This window comes from Heteronotia binoei, chromosome 12 (assembly GCF_032191835.1).
Source record: "Heteronotia binoei isolate CCM8104 ecotype False Entrance Well chromosome 12, APGP_CSIRO_Hbin_v1, whole genome shotgun sequence".
NCBI lineage: Eukaryota > Metazoa > Chordata > Lepidosauria > Squamata > Gekkonidae > Heteronotia > Heteronotia binoei.
The window spans coordinates 15,306,101-15,326,956 of NC_083234.1; the positions used below are offsets into that span (position 1 = coordinate 15,306,101).

The 20,856-nt window shown below is 49.1% G+C and overlaps 1 protein-coding gene across 11 annotated transcripts in view; it reads left to right on the forward strand.

Moving 5' to 3' along the window:
* Positions 1-20,856, forward strand: part of GRAMD1B (GRAM domain containing 1B) — a 339,519-nt gene that overhangs the window by 235,917 nt on the left and 82,746 nt on the right. The window contains exon 1 of one of the 11 annotated variants that reach the window (XM_060251476.1): positions 7,090-7,111. The exons of the other annotated variants lie outside the window; for them this stretch is intronic. Within the exon in view, the coding sequence (XP_060107459.1) occupies positions 7,101-7,111 (11 nt within the window). The 5' untranslated portion in view covers positions 7,090-7,100. Of the gene's footprint in view, positions 1-7,089; positions 7,112-20,856 lie in introns of those variants that run through there. 11 annotated transcript variants of the gene reach the window in all.

Here is a 20,856-nt window from a genome sequence, read left to right on the forward strand (position 1 = left end):
CAGGGCGGCTCACAGACGTGGGACAACCATGATTCAATAAAATACAATCAAGACAAAAGCAGATTAAAATACAATTAAGTTACCGTTATGACTTAGTTAAAATAGGTAAAAACAGCTGTTATAAATTAAAATTAATAGTTAAGGTGCTACAGTTCACAGTCGTATATAAGATGGCTAGGTGGCTACAAGTCGATTTAGCCGGGTTCTGTCTTAAAAGCAAGCTGAAAGAGGATGGTTTTGCAAGCCCTGCGGAACTGATTCAGGTCCCACAGGGCTCGCACCATCTCTGGAAGTTGATTCCACCATCGGGGGGGCCATTGCTGAAAAGGCTTGCTCCCTCGTTGTTTTCAATCTAGCCTCTCTTGGCCCAGGGACTTTTAAAAGGTTTTGAGAACTAGATCTCAGTGCTCTCTGGGGAACATATGGGGAGAGGCGGCTGGAGCTGCTGGAGTGACCTTGGGTCAGTCAACTGTCTCAGAGCTGCTCTCTCAGCCCCACCCACTTCGCAGGGTGTCTGTTGTGGGGAGGAGAAGGAAAAGGAGATTGTAAGCTGCTCTGAGATTCCAGTTGAAGGGCAGGGCATAAGTCCAATCTCCTCCTCCTCCTCTTTTGCAATGCAAAATAGCTCAGTTTGGCCCAAGTTCATGAAAGCCTGGGAAACTATGCAGGGCCAGCCAACACTGGGATTGGACACCAGCAGGACTTTCTTTTTGTATCAGGAACACCTTTGCATATTAGGCCACTCCCCCCTGATGTAGCCAGTCCTCCAAAAGCTTGCAGGGCTCTTCTTACAGGTCCTACTGTAAGCTGTAGGAGAATTGGCTACCTCAGGGGTGTGTGGCCTAATATGCAAAGGAGTTCCTGCTACAAAAAAGCCCTGGACACCACCACCAAAGGCTGGGTTTTTCTACATAGAGGGAGGAGACAGCAAGCCACCTCAGCTTGGCTGGGGTCTCCACCAGTCAGCTGTGACTTAAGTGGCTCATCCTTCTTCGTTTTCTTCCTTCTACGTCAAAGCCCACGGTTTCATTAGAGAGGGTCTGAGAGCACTTGGCCAGCTTGATCCTCCACTGTGACAGGACCTTTCCGAGATCTGAATGCTGAGCGCCTGGGTTGCATCACACACACTTCCCTTGTCAGTCTCGGGCTTTAATTACCTGGACAGGTGAGTCATTTCCCATCACCCGAGAGATGTAATATTAATGGAGGAGCTTGGGTTACAGCTGTTTCTGAAGCAGCCAAGCAGCAGCCTTGGCAAACAGTGAGAGAACTGACTGCAGTAAAGTATCCGCGGCCTCCTCAATTCACACTACCGGTGCCAAGCAAATGCCTTACACTGGTCCATATGTCCAGGAAATCTTGTCCGCTGAGCAAAAATTGCCTTTCTACTTGCCATGCAAGTTATAGCAGAACAACAGATTCCGGAGAGAGCACAAAGACTTGTGAGGAAAGTAAGACCCTGTTCTTTGGTTGCCAGTCTCCAGGTGGTGACTGGAGAGCTCCTGGGATTATAACTCCAACTGGCAGAAATAAGTTCACCTGGAAAGGTGGCCTCTAAGGCATTATGTGCTGCAGAAGTCCCTCCCCTCCCCGACTATGTCTTCCTCAGGCTTCGCCCCCAAAATCTTCAGGTATCTCCTAGCCCAAAGCTGGCAACCCTAATTAAGGTTTAAGCCTGGGGTGTCAAACATGTTGCCCAGGGGCCAGATCAGGCCCCTGGAGGGGTTCTATCAGGCCTGCAAGCAAATCAGAAGTAGGTTTGCAACTTACAAATATACACCTGAACAACACTTGAACAGCATACTCAAGATTGCTATCTTACAGACATTGTCTCCAGTTTTTGATGGAATAATCAGAACAAAAGGTGTCAGTTATCAGAGACTGTTAAATATACAAAATACTGCAAGAGTGCGAATGTTTTAAGCACTCTTGTTTTAATAGTATTTGTCTGTGTCCTTTATAAAGTTTATATCTCCACTACCTGGCATTGCATTTTATGACACACATGGCCCGGCCCAATAAGGCCTCATTTATGTCAGATCTGGCCCTCATAACAAATGAGTTCGACACCCCTGATTTAGGCCATAGCTCTCTATGGGGAAGGAAGAGGTTAAAAAATTCTAAACACGCACACACGGTTTTCAAGGCGAGAGATATTCAGAGATGGTTTGCCGTTGCCTGCCTCTGCGTAGCGAACCTGGACTCCCTTGGACATCTCCCATCCAACTACTGACCACGGGCCATCCAAGTTAAGACTAGGAGCCTCCTAAGACTGGTTAGGTCAATAGATTGCACTGTCAGTATCTAAACTCGCCAATCAGTTAAGCCTCCATTGTGCGGAGCAGATAGAAACAGGGAAAGAGCCAAGCTCGGTTTATTTTTAAAATGTTTCCAACACCTTGATACAGCCTGTAACATCAGATTACTAGATTAGCCAGAGGTTTACCTACGCTGCGTGATGATAACGATTGTATTCAGGGTGTTTTTGTTCCTACCAGTTTCCGTTTCAGGGAGATTTCCTTTCAGAGAACGCTTTACAGTGTTCAAAGCGCCTCCGCCCCCATTACATCGGCGATCCTAATTACAACCCTGTAAAGCGGGTTATAATCATCATCTCATTATGAGAGATTGGTGGGAGGGGAACTGAATTTATACCTTGAAGACCAGCTAGTGAATTGATGGCAGAGGTCAGATTTTAGTTGGGGGCGTCTGGATTGACAGCTCAGCTCATCAGCCCATAAGCCACACAGCTCATTTCTCTGTCATCATAATTATAGTGCACATTAAAAGATACTTATTATACTTCCTGTTGTTTTACATGATTGGCTCAAAAACTTGCTCTTTAATGCATGAAAATTAAAGAGTGTCAGAAGCAGTGTGGCACAGTGGTTACAGTGTCTAGGATCTATGGTACCAGGTTCAAATTCCCTCTCTGCCTACCATGGAAGCTCATTGAGCTTATTCCCTCTCAGTCTAGCCCACATTACAGGGTTGTGGTTATGAGGAAAAAGGAGGAGGGGAGATCAATAATTAGTCAGTACTTATTACAGGCAGCTTATAAAGTACTTATAAAGGCAGCCTCATATCACAGAGTGGTAAAGCTGCAGTACTGCAGTCCGAGCTCTCTGCTCACGACCTGAGTTCAATCCCAGCAGAAGCTGGGTTCAGGTTGCTTGCTCAAGGTTGACTCGGCTTTCCATCCTTCCGTGGTCGGTAAAATGAGTATCCAGCTTGCTGGGGGAGAAGGGCAGATGGCTGGGGAAGGCAATGGCAAACCGCCCCGTAAAAAGTCTGCCGTGAAAACGTTGTGATGCAATGTCACCCCAGAGTCGGAAATGATTGATGCTTGCACAGAGGACTACCTTTTCTTTTCTTTTTTACTTATTACAGTCAAACACCAATATAACATAAGATCGAAACGTCTCTTAAGGCTACCTTACATTCATAAAACTCAGGACACTAAAAATCTCTTTGATAATTCCAAGCATTTCCACTTTCTGATTACTATAGTACAAAATTTTGCAGGAGATTAATAATGTAAGCCACCGTGGTTCTCCACTGGGGAAGAAATGCAGAAGTCCAAATAGTTAAATGAAAGTTATACATTCTAAATTCTAGCTGGAACTTCATTGGTACACACTCGCTTGAAGATTTCCGCTGAGCTCCTCCTGGTGAAAAAGTCAAACATCAAAACGTTTTTAAAAAACCGCTTCAGTTATGCTAAAAAACCTGTTTTGCAAGGAATGGATGGGCAACCTCCCCCCAAAATAATTTTTTTAAAAACCCTGAAGATCTGTTGTAGCATTGTCTGTTGCAGCATTTTAGTGTTCTTTATCATTCTAAAGTACAGAAGAGGAGTTGGTTTTTATATCATGCTTTTCTCTACCTTAGGAAGAGCCCCGTGGCACAGTGTGTTAAAGCTGCAGTACTGCAGTCTTAAGCTCTGCTCGTGACCTGAGTTCGATCCCTGGTGGAAGCTGGGTTTTCAGGTAGCTGGCTCAAGGTTGACTCAGCCTTCCATCCTTCCGAGGTCGGTAAAATGAGTACCCAGCTTGCTGGGGGGAAAGTGTAGATGACTGGGGAAGGCAATGGCAAACCACCTCGTAAAAAGCCAGCCATGAAAACATTGTGAAAACAATGTCACCCCAGAGTCGGAAAGGACTGGTGCTTGCACAGGGTACCTTTCCTTTCTCTACCTTAGAATCATAGAATCACAGAGTTGGAAGGAACCTTCAGGGTCATCTAGTCCAACTCTCTGCACAATGTAGGAAATTTACAGATACCTCCCCCAAACAAGCTCAGTAATACCTGCTCCATGCCCAAAAGTTAAAAAAACCAACAAACCCCAAACCCTCACTAGAATCCCTGGCAAAACTGGCCTGGAGAAGAATTACTGCCTGCATCCAGAGTGGCAAGCAACATTTCCCTGAGCATGTAAGGAGTCTCAGAGTGGCTCAACTTCCCTTCGTCTCCTCGCAACAGGTGACCTGTGAGGTAGGCTGGCTGAGAGATCCCTTTTGAGAACTGCTAGACTAGTGAGTTTCTCCGGATTCCACAATAAATGGCACATTGTGCAGAGGGTTGGACTAGATGACCCTGAAGGTTCCTTCCAGCTCTGTGATTCTATGATTCTAAGGTAGAGAAAGGAAAGGAAAGGTCCCCTGTGCAAGCACCATGTACTGCCTATTGGATTTGGATCACCATTTAATATAAACTTTAAAAAGGAGGCTGAACGTAGATTGTCGAGGAGGATTTTATTGTGTGAAACTGTATAGTGGTCTTAACAGTGGTTTTATTTTTTTTTTTAATCAGGAGACATGTGACACATAGGTATTATTACTATTACTAAATTTCCATACTGCCCATAGCCAAAGTTTTCTGGGCAGATTACAGCAAATCTGAAACAATAGAACAGGGGTGGCCAACGGTAGCTCTCCAGATGTTTTTTGCCTACAACTCCCATCAGCCCCAGCTATTGGCCATGCTGGCTGGGGCTGATGGGAGCTGTAAGCAAAAAACATCTGGAGAGCTACCGTTGGCCACCCCTGCAATAGAACACAATGAATAAAAACACTAAGAATTCATTACATTAGATAACATAAAAATTCATAGACAATAAAACCAGTTTTTTTTTTTAAAATAAAAGCACTGCAGGGCCCTGTAGTAATCAGGGAGTTCTTTAAAGGCCTTTCTAAAGAAGGATGTCTTAACCTGGTGCCAAAAAAATAGGGCTGATTTGGCACCAGTTGGCCTGCAGTGGGGAGGTTGCCACCAAAAAGGCTCTCTCCCTAGTTGCCACCCTCTGATCTTCTTGAGGAGTTGGCACCCGGAGGAAGGCCCCTGAGGTTGAGCTGAGTGTCCAGGTAGGTTGTAGCTGGGAAAGGCGTTCCAGCAGATCCCAAGCTGTGTGGGGCTTTGGAGGTTAAAACTAGCACCTTGAACTGGGACCAGAATGAGAGGGTCCTCCTGTGATGTTCAGCATTTTTAAGAACAGCCAGGGCTTTTTTGGAATAGGAACGCACAGGAACGCAGTTCTGGCTGGCTTGGTGTCAGGGGCGTGGCCTAATATGCAAATGAGTCCCTGTTGGGCTTTTCCTATCAAAAGTCCTATATAAAACAATAGTAACACCAGGGGTTTGGCCTGATAGGAAAATGAGTTCCTGCTGGGTCTTTTCTACAAAAAAGCCCCGAGGACAGGTCTCTGTCTTCCATAACGAACATGTTTGCTGGTAGAAATGCATAGCTGTATAACTGAGTCGCTGTGTAAATGTTGATTTATTTAGCATATTTATGGCCTGCCCTTCTCTTTGAGACTGAAGGGGGATTACAGACTGCAGAAAGAGAAGACAGAATTGTGGCCGGACCTGCCTGTCCCGCATTGGTCTTGTCAGCCACCAGCGAGCCTGCAGCAGACGTGGACTATTGCACCCTTCTTAAATCTTCGTTCGCGAAGCCAAGCCGAGAGAGAGAGAGAGGACATTAGATGAACAGTGTAATAGGTTTAGCCATGCAAAACTTGAAAGCCAGTGCTTGGCAGCCACACCAACAGGCAGGTAGAAGATGTACAACAAGCAGTGCAGTAGAACCAGGGATGTAAAACTGAACACCAGCGCTCTAGGACTAGGAATTCAAGATGAAAGGACAGCACAAACCGCAAACTGCCGACGCCAGCAGACTGCAAGCCATGCGGAGTGTGGGATTACAAATGTACAAAGCGAGCACGCTATCCATCTCCCCTTTGAAGGTGCCCTTCTGGGCCGTCCCGTCCAATGTCGATCAGTTCCGGGACAAGAACGCCCTCTGGAACGCTGCTCCCCTGCTCTTAACAACCCAGCATCCCAAGAGCTCAGGAGAACTAGGCTTGCAGCCCTTCGAAGCCACTCTGCCCCGTTTGTCAGTGACCCGTGAAATTGACAAGGTCTCTCCCCTCCTCCTGTTTGCCTTCCTGCCTTGCCGCTCATCAACCATCCGACGTTTATTCGGTGTGGCTCTTGACACGAAACAAGTTTGGCCACCCCTGTTCTAAACGGCAGCGCGCGGAGCGGCTTTAAAGCCCGATCGCCCACTTTTCCAAGCCCCCCCCCCCAAACAAAACCAAACAAAAACGCTGCCAAGCAAGCGACTGCACCAAAGGGTGACATTATGTAAACAGGCAGCCAGCAGTAGGCTCGCTCTCTCTCCCTCTCCTCTCCATGCGCGCCAGCGTGCGCGTGCATGTATGCGCTGCGAGAGCATCTGTGTGTGTGCGAGAGAGAGAAGGGGGGGAAGGCAGGGGGACCTCGGAGGCTCCGGCAGGCAGACAGAAGTCCTGGGGCTGGGGAGGGGGTTTGGGGGGCCACTTCCGGAGGGCACCGGCTATGGCCGGCGCTGGGCAGCTTTGCGGCGCTGTAGAGAGGGGGGGCTTTTTTCTGGGGTAAGCCCCTCTCCTCTCTCTCCCTGCCCGGGGGTGGTGGGGGGGAGAAGAAGGGCTTGACGATGGTGGTCCAGCTCCTCTCTGGCCCACCCCCCCTCGCTTCTCCCCTTCCTCCCCCCCACGCACCCAGCCGCATGAATGAATGAATGAACTCTCAGCTGCTCCACTGTTGCGCTCCTGGTCGCTCATGGCTGGCAGGTTAGTGGCGCTCGGCTCGTCCTTCGGCTGCCGCCGGTCCTTCCCTTCCTCTGTGCCGCTCCATGTGTCCGTCTGTCTGTCCGCCGGCCCTCTTTCGATGTGTGCCCGCACGCCTTCCAGCGGCCTCTTCGCCGCCGAGGGGGTTTGTTGGACCTGTGCGAGAGCTGCCGCGCCGCTGGAGAGCCCGAGCTGCCCCCCAGACGGAGACCGATTCCGCCCCGGCCCTTTAATCCTGCTCCAGCCCTGTCCCCAAGCTGACGTTCTTCGCGAGGATCAGAGAATCGGAGAAACCAACTCCGTGCGATTCTCTGGTTTTAGCGTAGAATGTCCGCTCGGGGACAGGGCGAAAGCAGGAATAAAGGGCTAGGGCGGAATCGGTCAGACTGTTTCCCCGGCTCGGATCAATCCGGGAGTCCATGTTGGCGGGTGGCGGCTTCTCTGCTCCATTGCTGGGAAAGGGGGTGGGGGGGAAGAAGAGAAGAGCCTGAACGCGAAAGCAGCCGGCGTGACATCATGTTGCAGAGATGCCTGCCTGGGTCTCTTTCCCTCTAGTCGGGGTGTGTGTGTGGGGGTGTGTGTGACAGTCTCTTTCCCCCCCCTCCCCAGCAAGACACCCCCTTCTGTTGCAGCAGAATGTGAAAGCAGGGGTTTTTGGACACAGGGGTGGTGGGAAGATGATACTGGGGCGCTCCTCCCTCTTCCTCCCCCCCACCCTCAATCTTTTCCTTTTTCTTCCCAGCTGGGAAGAAGAGACCGACACCCCCACCCCACCCCCGCTCTCAGCCTTTGAACAGCAAAAGGAAGAGAAAAGAAAAAGGGAACTGGCCAGAATTCTTGGTGCGTCATGCGGTGGCCGGTTGGAGCCCCGCTGTGTTTGTGTGGCCATGTGGTCCCCGGTGACAAGCTCGCCTCCCCCTCCCCCCCCCACCCGTGGCTCAGTGGGGTGCCTTCCCCCCCCCCCTTTTGTTCCATAGTGGTAGGAAGCTGGAAACGAGAGGGAGGCCCGATCCCTTCCTTCCATCATCTAGGCCCGAGGGGGAAGGGTCGAGGGGATGAAGGTGTGTCCATGCTCCCCTCCCCATCACTTCCCTCCCCCTCTTTATCTGCCAACTGATCTCTTTTCTTTTCTTTTTTGCTGGCCTGGTGGTAGTCGGTGCTGGAAAGATGCTGCACACGCCCCTTTTGGCGCCTGCAAAAGAATCAATCTCTGCCAAAGGGAGGTCTCCGGGGGGAGCTCAGCCGTCACCCCCTTGGGATGAAATTAAATTTCAGGTCGCTGCAGGTTCCCTCTCCGGATGAGTTTGTGTTTTTTTTTTTTCCTCCTATTAGCAAGGTCTTAAGGCGTCAGAGGGAAAGCTTCCCTCCTGGTCTGGCTCTCGGTCCTTGGAAATGAAAGGCAGGGCACTGTGCCATCTTGGGTCAGGCACAGGCTGCCCCTTTGCCACCAGCTGACCCTCAGGACTCACAAAGCGCTAGGTTTGGACGGAGACTTTAAATTCCACTGGGCTCAGCTAGGGAAAGGTAAGGTGAGCACAGCTCCAAAGGGAGGGGCCACCGGGATGGGAGTGGGGGGGGGGAAGAGGAGCTCTGAAATATTGATCTTTCCAAAAGGAGTGTCGGGTGACCCCCGACAAAGGGAAACGGAGTCGCTGAAGATCACGGTGTCTTCTGCTGGCCCGTGAAAGTTGATCTGGCGGAGCTGCGGGTTAGCCAGGCCGGAGGGTTTGTCTGATGTGCCTTCTGCCTTGGGAAAGACAATCTCTCTCCTGCTTTGTCATTAGGAGGATGCGGCCTTAGACACCCTCCAGCCCCACGCTTGCATGGAGGGGAAGGAGTCCCTGCCCCACGCTGCAAGGTGCAAAATAAATGTATGGGACTGGGCTGGTGTGGTGGTGCCTCTGCCCTTGCAAGGTGTTCCCCTTGTGCAGCTGCAAGCCACAGCAGCCAGGTAACTTATAAACGGAGGTCCCAAAAAAGTTTAGAAGGGTTAGAGGCAAACCAGAGAGTTGGATGGCTCAAGCTGTGTCAAACGAAGTGGCGGGGGGGGGGGGGGACTTTTCAAAAGGAGAGTTAAATGCTAAGGAATTATGGGCCAAATTATCTTGAGATACCTTGGAAATTCCTCCAATGTGTGGGAAACTGTGGTTGCCATTTCTTTTAGTTGGAGTTGTGGTATCCTTGCCTGCGTCCAGCTAAGACCTAAGTTCATTCTAAAGGAGGCCTCCTTTAATGTCTCCTGAGGCCACAAGGAGAGAATCTTGTCAGAAATGCTGGCTACCTTGGTTTTCTCAGGACATCTCTTTCCAAGCCCATTTCTGGGAAATGCATGTTTGTTTTAAAGCGGGTTTCAGAATAGGTAAATGCAGTGTTTTGTTGGAAACCTTCAAGATGTTCAGGTCTGCATGCGTTAAAGAGATCTTCATCTCCTTTCTGCAACGTAAGTTCATCAGTTAAGTTTCTGTTTATTATTTTTCTCTCATTCTCTGGGATCCACAGGTGGTAAACGTTTTGTTGTGATACATCAGAGTTATTATTTTATATTTGTTAGCCTTGATTAGCTGTGTATATTGCAGGAAGCAGGGCACACATTCTTCTCATTAATATTACACTTTGTCATCTGTTTAATTACAGATTCAGGTGGGTGGCCGTGTTAGTCTGAATCGATAGAAAAAAGATGACACCTTTAAGACCAACAAAGTTTAATAATTCTGGGCATAAGCTTTTGTCTGCATGCACGCCTCTTCAAATACACCCAAAAGCTTATGCCCAGAATTAAACTTTGTTGGTTTTATTTTTCCCCCTTTTTCTTTTGTATTTTTATGTGCATGTGTTGGTGCACCCATGTGAGTGTGCCCCTGGAAGCCATGGGAACCTCTGGTGACAAACCCCTACTGGGGATATGGAGGATATTCAGAGAGGTGGCTGAATAAAGCCCGCCTCTGCCTCCCAGCTCTGGTATTCCTTGGAGGCCTCCCATCCAAGTACTTGCCAGAGTCCACCCTGCTGAGCTTCCGAGATCTGTCGAGATTGGGCTTGCCTGGGCTATTTAGGTCAGGGCAACTTTGTTGGTCTTAAAGGTGCCATCTTTTTAATACGTGGGCCTGTTGATTCTGAATTGTGTTTCTGTGAGTATTGTAGATCCGGGAAACATTGTCATGATCATACCAGTGGTCTGTATCCGATGTCTGTAGAAGAGGCTGTTGCTGGACTGATCTCTATGTTGATTCTTGACTCTTGTAAAGATCTTTTCAGATGGCAGCTGCGCAGGACTGAAGTCTAACTGGGATAGGGACAGTGGCTCAGTGGTAGAGCATCTGCTTGGTAAGCAGAAGGTCCCAGGTTCAATCCCCGGCATCTCCAACTAAAAAGGGTCCAGGCAAGTAGGTGTGAAAAACCACAGCTTGAGACCTTGGAGAGCTGCTGCTAGTCTGAGTAGACAATACTGACTTTAATGGACCAAGGGTCTGATTCAGTATAAGGCAGCTTCATATGAAGTCCAGTAGCACATTAGAGACCAACAGCATTTTCAGCGTATGAGCTTTGGAGAGCCAGGCACAGTATAGAAAGAAGAAGAAGAATTGCAGGTTTATACCCTGCCGTTCTCTCTGAATCAGAGACTCAGAGCGGCTTACAATCTCCCATATCTTCTCCACCTACAACAGACACCCTGTGAGGTGGGTGGAGCTGAGAGGGCTCTCACAGCAGCTGCCCTGTCAAGGACAACCTCTGCCAGAGCTATGGTTGACCCAAGGCCATTCCAGCAGGTGCAAGTGGAGGAGTGGGGAATCAAACCTGGTTCTCCCAGATAAGAGTCCACACACTTAACCACTGCACCAAACTAGCTGTAGAAACATAGATACTCCCACTTTCTGCCTAGGATAAAAGGACTCAGATCTACATTTCGGTTGAGTCTGAAGGGAGTTGTGACTCTTGGAAAGCTTATATGCTGAAACTCTAGTTGGTCTCTAAGGAGCTACTGGACTCAGATCCAGCTGTGCCTGCAACAGAACAAAGTTTGAGTCCAGTGGCACCTTGGATACCAACAAAGTTTAATTTTGGATATAAACTTTCATGTGCATGCACACTTCTTCGCTTCTTTGTTGGCCTTAAAGGAGCCACTGGACTTTGATGTTGTCTTGTTGCTTCAGACCAGGGATGGCCAAACTTGCTTAACGTAAAAGCCACATCGAATAAACGTCATATGTTTGAGAGCTGCAAGACATGAATGTCACATGTTTGAGAGCAGGGAGGGAAGGAAGGAAGGAAGGAAGGAAGAGAGGGGGGGAGGGAGAGGTGGGAAGAAAGCAACTTTGACTTTAAATGCATTCTCCAAGCCACTGGCTGGCTTGACCGAGGGCCTTCTGAGGGGGCTTAGAGAGCCACACAATATGTATGAAAGAGTCACATGTGGCTCCCGAGCTGCAGTTTGGCCATCCCTGCTTCAGACCAACATAGCTACCCGCCTGAATCTATGGCTGTGATCACACACACTAAATAATGCGCTTTCAATCCACTTTCTGTGCACTTTCTGACTGGATTTTTTTTGCCAGTTTGCAGAGTAAAATTCAGTTGGAAAAGTGCATTGGAAGTGAATTGAAAGTGCATTATTTAGTGTGTGTGATCACACCCCAAGTTCCTGCAACAAAGAGTTCCTGCAACTCAAAACTCTCCAGCCAGCATAGATGATGATGATGATAATGGATTTATACCCCACCCTTCACTCTAAATCTCAGAGCGGCTCACAATCTCCTTTACCTTCCTCCCCCACAACAGACACCCTGTGAGGTGCGTGGGGCTGGAGAGGGCTCTCCCAGCAGCTGCCCTTTCAAGGACAGCTCTGCGAGAGCTATGGCTGACCCAAGGCCATTCCAGCAGCTGCAAGTGGAGGAGTGGGGAATCAAACCCGGTTCTCCCAGATAAGAGAGCTATGGCTAACCCAAGGCCATTCCAGCAGCTGCAAGTGGAGGTGTGGGGAATCAAACCCCTTTTATTTTGAGTGTTGATCCAAGGCTGTATACTTGCACTGCTTGAAAAAAGCCAGTCACTTATAAATTGCTCTGCAGAAATCAGAGCTTGCTGAAAATACTGTAACTAAAATCTGCAATAGTGTCTTCAGATTGTTTCTGCAAGATTTTATTTTTTTTTTAAAAAATATTTTAGCTGGCTTGTATTCCGCCCTTTCTCACAAGCGGGCTTGGGGTGGAGAACAACATGATTTAAACACCAATGAATACTTACAAATTAAAGCCATAAATAACAATATAGTAAAACCATTAAAACAATAATAGATCCTTTTAATGGTGTCTTGTTAGGGCAGGGGTGGCCCAACTTGCTTAACATAAGAGCTACAAAGAAGAAACATCAGATCTTTGAGAGCTGTAGGACAGAAGGGAAGGAAGGAAGGAAATTAGGTGGGTGAAGGAGAGGTTGAAAGAAAGCAACTTTAACTTTAATTGCATTATCCAAGCCACTGGCTAGCTTGGCTTGGAGAAGTGGTTTAAAGAGACAAATCCCTTCTCCCAGCTGGCTGACAGGGTCGTGGGGGCTTCAAGAGCCAAATAACATGCGTGAGAGAGCCACCCCTGTGTTAGGGGGAATTTCTGCCTCCATATCGGTAGTGTTGTATTTCAGGGGAAATTCACTTGCATTGGAAGCCGGCGCCAGTCGTCTTAGTCATTGTTACCCTGCCTCATCCCCTGTTGTTATGTTTTTGTTCCCTCCATTTATTTATTTCAAGCACGCATGTTGGTTTGCTTCAGATTTCACTTGGAACAAGAGAAAACCCATTCATAGAATGAGAACTGTTTAAAGCGAATGGGCGCTGTATGACTTGGGAAGGCGCCGTGGCTCAGTGGTAGAGCCTCAGCTTTGCATGCAGACGGTTGCAGGTTCAATCCCTGTCACCTCCAGTTAAAAAGGACCAACCGGTAGGTGATGTGAAAGACCTGCCCGAGACCAGCCTGAGTACTGGGACCTTGATGAACCCAGCAGTCTGATTCAGTTATAAGACAGATTCTTGTGGTGGCCGGCATGTGATCATGCAATGGAATCCAAAGACCGCTTTCTTGGAGGTAGCTCCACTGAATAGCGTTGAGTAGGATTTTATCTGAGCATGCATACCCCAAACTTTTCCCAAATGGAAGCCCAAAGTAGCTTACACCAACATTCTTCCCCCTTCCGTTTATCTTTACAACAGCCGTCTGAGGGAGGTTAGGCTACGAGTGAAAAACGTGTATAGATTTCTGTAGTGAAGAAGAAGAGCCCCGTGGCGCAGAATGGTAAAGCTGCAGTGCTGCAGTCCAAACTCTCTGCTCATGAGCTGAGTTCGATCCCGGCGGAAGCTGGGTTCCGGTAGCCGTCTCGAGGCTGACTCAGCCTTCCATCCTTCTGAGGTTGGTAAAATGAGTAGCCAGCTTGCTGGGGGGCGAAGTGTAGATGACTGGGGAAGCCAATGGCAAAACACCCCGTAAAAAGTCTGCCATGAAAACATCGGGATGTGACGTCACCCCAGAGTCAGAAACGACTGGTGCTTGCACAGGGGACTACCTTTACCTTTTTATTGTAGTGAATGCTTTCCTACTTGTGTCTGACAGAGGCATCCTCGGATGCTTATATTCAGGACATCTCATGAACATATGAACGTATGAAGCTGCCTTATACTGAATCAGACCTTTGGTCCATCAAAGTCAGTATTGCCTTCTCAGACTGGCAGCGGCTCTCCGGGGTCTCAAGCTGAGGTTTTTCACACCTACTTGCCTGGACCCTTTTTTGGAGATGCCGGGGATTGAACCTGGGACCTTCTGCTTCCCAAGCAGATGCTCTACCACTGAGCCACCGTCCCTCTCATTGGCTGTTAAGGTGCTGCTTGACTTCCCTTGTTCCCCTAGTTATGAACAGGCTCATGGTTCACTGCCTCCCACCTCTGGGTCTTAGCCTGTATCGCAGGCTTCGCATCAAGACCTGGTTTTGTACCTAGGGCAGCCAACTTCCAGATGGCACCTGGTGATCTCCGGCTATCACAATTGATCTCCAGACAACCAGGATCAGTTCCCCTGGAGAAAATGGCTGCCTTGAAGGGCAGACTCAGTGGCATCATTTCCTGCTGAGATCCCTCCCCTCCCCAAACTCCGCCCTCTCCAAGCTCCACCCCCCCATCCCAAATCTCCTGGGATTTCCCAACCCAGAGCAGCCAACCCTGTTTGAATCCCAGCTCCATCAGGGCTGGCTCAAGGATTTTTGGCACCCTCGGTGAACGATTTCGCCACTCTGCCCCCTCCCAGTGGGGAAGCCACCGCTCCCCGCCCCCCACCCCCCACCCCATACACACAATTGCAGGGAAGGTATTCCCATTCACCCTGCCTTCACATGCCTTCTAATGGGGTAGATTGGCCTGGGGGCCAAAAATGTCCCTGGGTAAGGGCCTTGCCTCCTGATGGAGGGGTGAAGGAAGGAGCAGGGTCAGTGCAGGTTGCCGCCTGGGACCGTGGGCATGGCCTGGAGTTGCCTCTTGTGGTGGCCGGCCAGGGTCGTAGCCAGGATTTCGTGTTTGGTGGGGCCCATAGCAGGATTTGTTGTTTGGGGGAAGGGGCTGGAGGGCCACCCAGTTTGGCAGCCCAGGTTTCTCGGCACTGTAAGCTGCCTTGAGTTCTGCAAGCTAACCCCTCCCCCCTTTGTCTCGGCTGTCACAGCAGCTCTGGTCTCCGCACCCCTTTCTTATGTGCCCCACTCTCAGAGAGACAGAGACCTCTCGACTCTTCCCCCTCCCCCTTTTGCTCTGCACACTGTGTTAGGGAAGGGGAGAGAAAAAAGCGAAAAGCCCTGCAGCAATGCTACTACTTGTTCATAGCGGCAATGAGCATCGGGGACAGATTGGGGGCCCTCCAATGGAAGGGCCATGTATTTGGAGGGGGGAGGGGTTGAAAGGATGGGCCTGGCCTCTCCCAGGCCCACTGTAGCTACGGGCCTGTGGCTGACCCCGATGGTCCTAGGTGCTCCAGGGTGCCTGCAGTTGTCACCCTTCAGGCGGTGGCTGGAGATGTCCCCCCTGTTACAACTGATCTTCATGTGACGAGAGATCGATTCACCTGCAGAAAATGCCTGCTTGGGAACGTGGATTCTGTGGCATTCTACCCCACTTGAAGTCCCTCCCCTCCTCAAAACCCTCCCCTCCTCAGCCTCCACTCCCAAAATCTCCGGGTATTTCCCAACCAGAAGCTGGCAGCTTTCCTCCTAATGAACATATGAAGCTGCCTTATACTGAATCAGACCTTTGGTCCATCAAAGTCAGTATTGTCTTCTCAGACTGGCAGCGGCTCTCCAGGGTCTCAAGCTGAGGTTTTTCACACCTATTTGCCTGGACCCTTTTTTGGACATGCCAGGGATTGAACCTGGGACCTTCTGCTTCCCAAGCAGATGCTCTACCACTGAGCCACTGTCCCTCCCCCTAATGGGCACACTCTTTTAGCAACGGAGGCCTGGAGGTTGCGTCGACCAGCTTCAGGTTGGTTTCTTGGTACCTTTTTTTTTTTTAGGAATTGTGAGAACCCTAGCTTATCAAAAGCGAGCTTCTAGTCCTTGTGGTCTCCGAAATAATTTTGAAACATACGGTGAAGGGAGCGCCGACTCTCGAAAACTTGTACTCTGAATATCTTGTTGCTCTTGAATGTGTTACTGGACTTGAATTCAGCTGTTTGGAAAATTAATGGCACCACCCTGACGGAACCGTACCTCCCATTGCTGGAAGAATTAATTAAAGCACTTGGATGCTACCAGACAAACGAAGCTGCGGTGCCGGTGTTTAGTGCCCAGTTTTGCAACGTGTTGACTTTTCTTTTCGCAGCAGAAGTTCTTGTTAAAAATCACAGCACCAGAGGTGCGACAGTGTTAATTGTTAGACCTGCTGCAACAGTGATTCTTTTGGCTTCACAAAGCTAATGCCAGGCCAGACCTGGGGTGCTTTCACATGCGTTAAATAACGCACTTTCAATCCACTTTCGGTGCACTTTGCAAACGGATTTTACTGTGGAAAACGGCAAAATTCCACTGCCACAGTGTGAAAGCACTCTTGGTGTGGGGAGACTCCTTATTGGAGGGGCAACATTGGGATGGTTCTGAAGGTGCAGAGCAGACTTCCAAGGGAGGTGTTTCCTTGTTTCCCCTGGTCAGACTAGTTTCCTCGCCTCTCTGAAACCTGGGGGGTTAGCAAACAGAGAGATGGATGGTGGGTCGGATCCAGGCTGTTGGAGCCACCTATTTTCCCTTCCCTCCGCAGACTCCCATTCTATTGTTCCTTGGGGGTCCCCTCCCCCCAGGAGCTAGCTTTTTCTGTGAAGATAAGTGGGGGAGAGAGGAGGAAGGGAAGTTCTCTTCCACTGATGGATAACAGCCTGGATCCAGCTCAATATGTAAATGTGTAAATAGTATGGAGAGTGTTAAAATCCTTCATTATTACACATTATTTTATTCATACATGGGTTTTGTCCCCAGTGGGAACCTAAAGTGCATTCTGTTGTTCTCCTCATTGGTGTTCTCCAGTTTGGTGTAGTGGTTAAGTGTGCGGACTCTTATCTGGGAGATCCGGGTTTGATTCCCCACTCCTCCACTTGCAGCTGCTGGAATGGCCTTGGGTCAGCCATAGCTATCACAGGAGTCATCCTTGAAAGGGCAGCTGCTGTGAGAGCCCTCTCAGCCCCACCCACCTTACAGGGTGTCTGTTGTGGGGGGAGAAGATATAGGAGATTGTAAGCCGCTCTGAGTCTCTGGTTCAGAGAGAAGGGTTGGGGCATAAATCTGCAGTCGTCTTCTTCCATTTTATCTTCATGACAGCCCTGTGAGGTCACCCAGTGAGCTTCCGCGGCAGAGGAGGATTCGAACCGGGGTCTCCCAGATCCCAGTCCTAACACTCTAACCACTATGCAGCACCATCTTAGCAGGACATTTTTGGCTCATGTCTTCCGCATCAGGAGCTGGTGTTTCAGCGTTGTTCCAGGGGCCAGGTTTTGGAACACAGAGGACGGATTATCAGGAGAGCGACCCAAGCTAGAGTGGAATAGGAAGATTAGATAAAAATTATATCTTGTCCTCCAAATTAAGGCCATGTGGTATTAGAGCGATGGCCCTGGCGATGATGGTTTCCCTCGGTCAGGAAGGCTGTAGCTTTCAAAAGTGGAATGTTTCCATGTTGCTTTATGTTTTTTTTTTTAAAGCTTCCTGATTCCTAGTGCTTTACTTCAAAACCAGCAATTATGGGGGGAAAGGGCAAACCAGTACATATAACTAAAAACCTGGAACCTCTCCGTATTGTCATCCAAATCAACTCCTGTTATAATGTAGCATATCCTTCCAGGAATCTGGACCGATTGGTTTGTAATAGAAGAAGATGATGATATTGGATTTATATCCCACCCTCCACTCTGAATCTTAGAGTCTCGGAGCCGCTCACGATCTCTTTTATCTTCCTCCCCCACAACAGACACCCTGTGAGTTGGGTGGGGCTGAGAGCTCTCTCAGAAGCTGCCTTTTCAAGGACAACTCCTGCCAGAGCTATGGCTGACCCAAGGCCATTCCAGCAGCTGCAAGTGGAGGAGTGGGGAATGAAACCCGGTTCTCCCAAATAAGAGTCCACGTACTTAACCACTACACCAAACTGGCTTTCTGACTGAGGGCAAGCATCAACTCCCAATTGCTTTTAAAAGTGACAGATAGGAGGGCTTTCCCCCCCCCCCCAAAATGTGTACAGAGACACGATTTTCCAAAAGTTTATCCCAGTTTATTCAGAGGCTTTTTAGTTTTATCTTCATTTCCTGTTGTGAACTGTTGGTCCCAGTTGGGGGAAAAAAAGAAAACACCACCCTTAGAGAGTATTGGAATATCTTAAAAGATTGTAAGGCTCTACTGTTAAGTGTGTGGACTCTTATCTGGGAGAACCGGGTTTGATTCCCCACTCCTCCACTTGCACCTGCTGGAATGGCCTTGGGTCAGCCATAGATCTGGCAGAGGCTGTCCTTGAAAGGGCAGCTGATGGGAGAGCCCTCTCCAGCCCCACCCACCTCACAGGGTGTCTGTTGTGGGGGAGGAAGGTAAAGGAGATTGTGAGCCGCTCTGAGACTCTTTGGAGTGGAGGGCGGGATATAAATCCAATATCTTCATCTACCTCACAGGGTGTCTGTTGTGGGGGAGGAAGGTAGAGGGGATTGTGAGCCGCTCTGAGACTCTTCGGAATGGAGGGCGGGATATAAATCCAGTATCTTCATCTACCTCACAGGGTGTCTGTAGTGGGGGAGGAAGATAAAGGAGAGATTGTGAGCCGCTCTGAGACTCTTCAGAGTGGAGGGTGGGATATAAATCCAATATCTTCATCTATCTCACAGGGTGTCTGTTGTGGGGGAGGAAGGTAAAGGAGATTGTGAGCCGCTCTGAGACTCTTCGGAGTGGAGGGCGGGATATAAATCCAGTATCTTCATCTACCTCACAGGGTGTCTGTAGTGGGGGAGGAAGATAAAGGAGAGATTGTGAGCCGCTCTGAGACTCTTCAGAGTGGAGGGCGGGATATAAATCCAATATCTTCATCTATCTCACAGGGTGTCTGTTGTGGGGGAGGAAGGGAAAGGAGATTGTGAGCCGCTCTGAGACTCTTCGGAGTGGAGGGCGGGATATAAATCCAGTATCTTCATCTACCTCACAGGGTGTCTGTAGTGGGGGAGGAAGATAAAGGAGAGATTGTGAGCCGCTCTGAGACTCTTCAGAGTGGAGGGCGGGATATAAATCCAATATCTTCATCTACCTCACAGGGTGTCTGTTGTGGGGGAGGAAGGGAAAGGAGATTGTGAGCCGCTCTGAGACTCTTCGGAGTGGAGGGCGGGATATAAATCCAGTATCTTCATCTACCTCACAGGGTGTCTGTAGTGGGGGAGGAAGATAAAGGAGAGATTGTGAGCCGCTCTGAGACTCTTCAGAGTGGAGGGCGGGATATACCTAAATCCAATATCTTCATCTACCTCACAGGGTGTCTGTTGTGGGGGAGGAAGGGAAAGGAGATTGTGAGCTGCTCTGAGACTCTTCGGAGTGGAGGGCGGGATATAAATCCAGTATCTTCATCTACCTCACAGGGTGTCTGTAGTGGGGGAGGAAGATAAAGGAGAGATTGTGAGCCGCTCTGAGACTCTTCAGAGTGGAGGGCGGGATATAAATCCAATATCTTCATCTACCTCACAGGGTGTCTGTTGTGGGGGAGGAAGGGAAAGGAGATTGTGAGCCGCTCTGAGACTCATCAGAGTGGAGGGCGGGATACAAATCCAATATCATCATCAATATCATCACTGTTCTGCTTTTTAATATTAGAACTTCTTTGATGCAGGTTTTAAATTTGCCACCCTTTGTGCCACTAGGATCATGAAGTTTCAGCTGGTTTACGTTTCCTCTGTATTGGAACAGATAATGTCAGATGAATCAGAAGTTTTTGTGCTGCACAGAATCCTTCTTCAGGCATAAGTTTGGACTGCTGTTCACCAGGTGACATTGAGCCAATCTCACTTCAGCCCGTGGCATCTTTAAGACCAACAAAGTTGTATTCAGGGTTGTTGTGAGGATGAAACAGAAGGGGAGGAGACCCTCGTATACCAACCTGAAAGTAGGATGGATTTAAAATGTGTAGACAGATAATGGAAATTGGTTTCCGTAAATATGCATGGCTGGCTTTCTGTTTCACCTGTGTGTGGGCCTACATGTAGTAGAAGAAGAAGAGATTGGGTTTATATCCCACCATTTACTACCCAAAGGAGTCTCTGAGCCAGTGTTCCCTCTAAGCTGAGTTAGTGTGAGCTAGCTCACAGATTTTTAGTCTCTAGTTCACACATTTTTTGTCTTAGCTCAGGAAGGATGACCCCAGAGCACACTGATTTAGGAGATCCAGTTTGGTGTAGTGGTTAAGTGTGCGGACTCTTATCTGGGAGAACTGGGTTTGATTCCCCACTCCTCCACTTGCACCTGCTGGAATGGCCTTGGGTCAGCCATAGCTCTGGCAGAGGTTGTCCTTGAAAGGCAGCTGCTGTGAGAGCCCTCTCCAGCCCCACCCACCTCACAGGGTGTCTGTTGTGGGGGAGGAAGGTAAAGGAGATTGTGAGCCGCTCTGAGACTCTTTGGAGTGGAGGGCGGGATATAAATCCAATATCTTCTTCATCTTCTTCTTTATGCAGTAGCGCACAACTTTAATGCCAGTAGCTCACAAAGTAGAATTTTTGCTCACAAGACTCTACAGCTTAGAGGGAACATTGGTCAGAGCATCTTACAATCTCCTTCCCCCTCCCCGCAACAGACACCCTAGGTGGGGCTGAGAGAGCTCTGATAGAAACTGCTCTTGAGCAGAACTTCTCTGTGAGAACTTTTGACTGACTGAAGGTCACATCAGCAGGCGCGTGTGGAAGAGTGGGTATTCAAACCCGGTTCTCCTACATAAGAGTCAACGCACTTAACCACTACACAAAACTGACTCTAATGTGCTAATGTACACAGATGAGTGTCAAGGGTTTCCAGTACTTGTTGCTATGATGTAAAGATGCTTGCCCATCCAGCTTTAGAAGTCTCTTACCAGAGCTGTTTGCATTCCAAAATTCCGTGCACAGTGGCGAAACGCTGCAGTCTGTACAGATTGTGCCATGTGCTCACCTTGTGTAAATTTTCCTGCAACTCTTGGTCACAGAGGCAAGCAAGGTGGTGTGAGATGCCGTCCCATCACCAATGCAGCCATC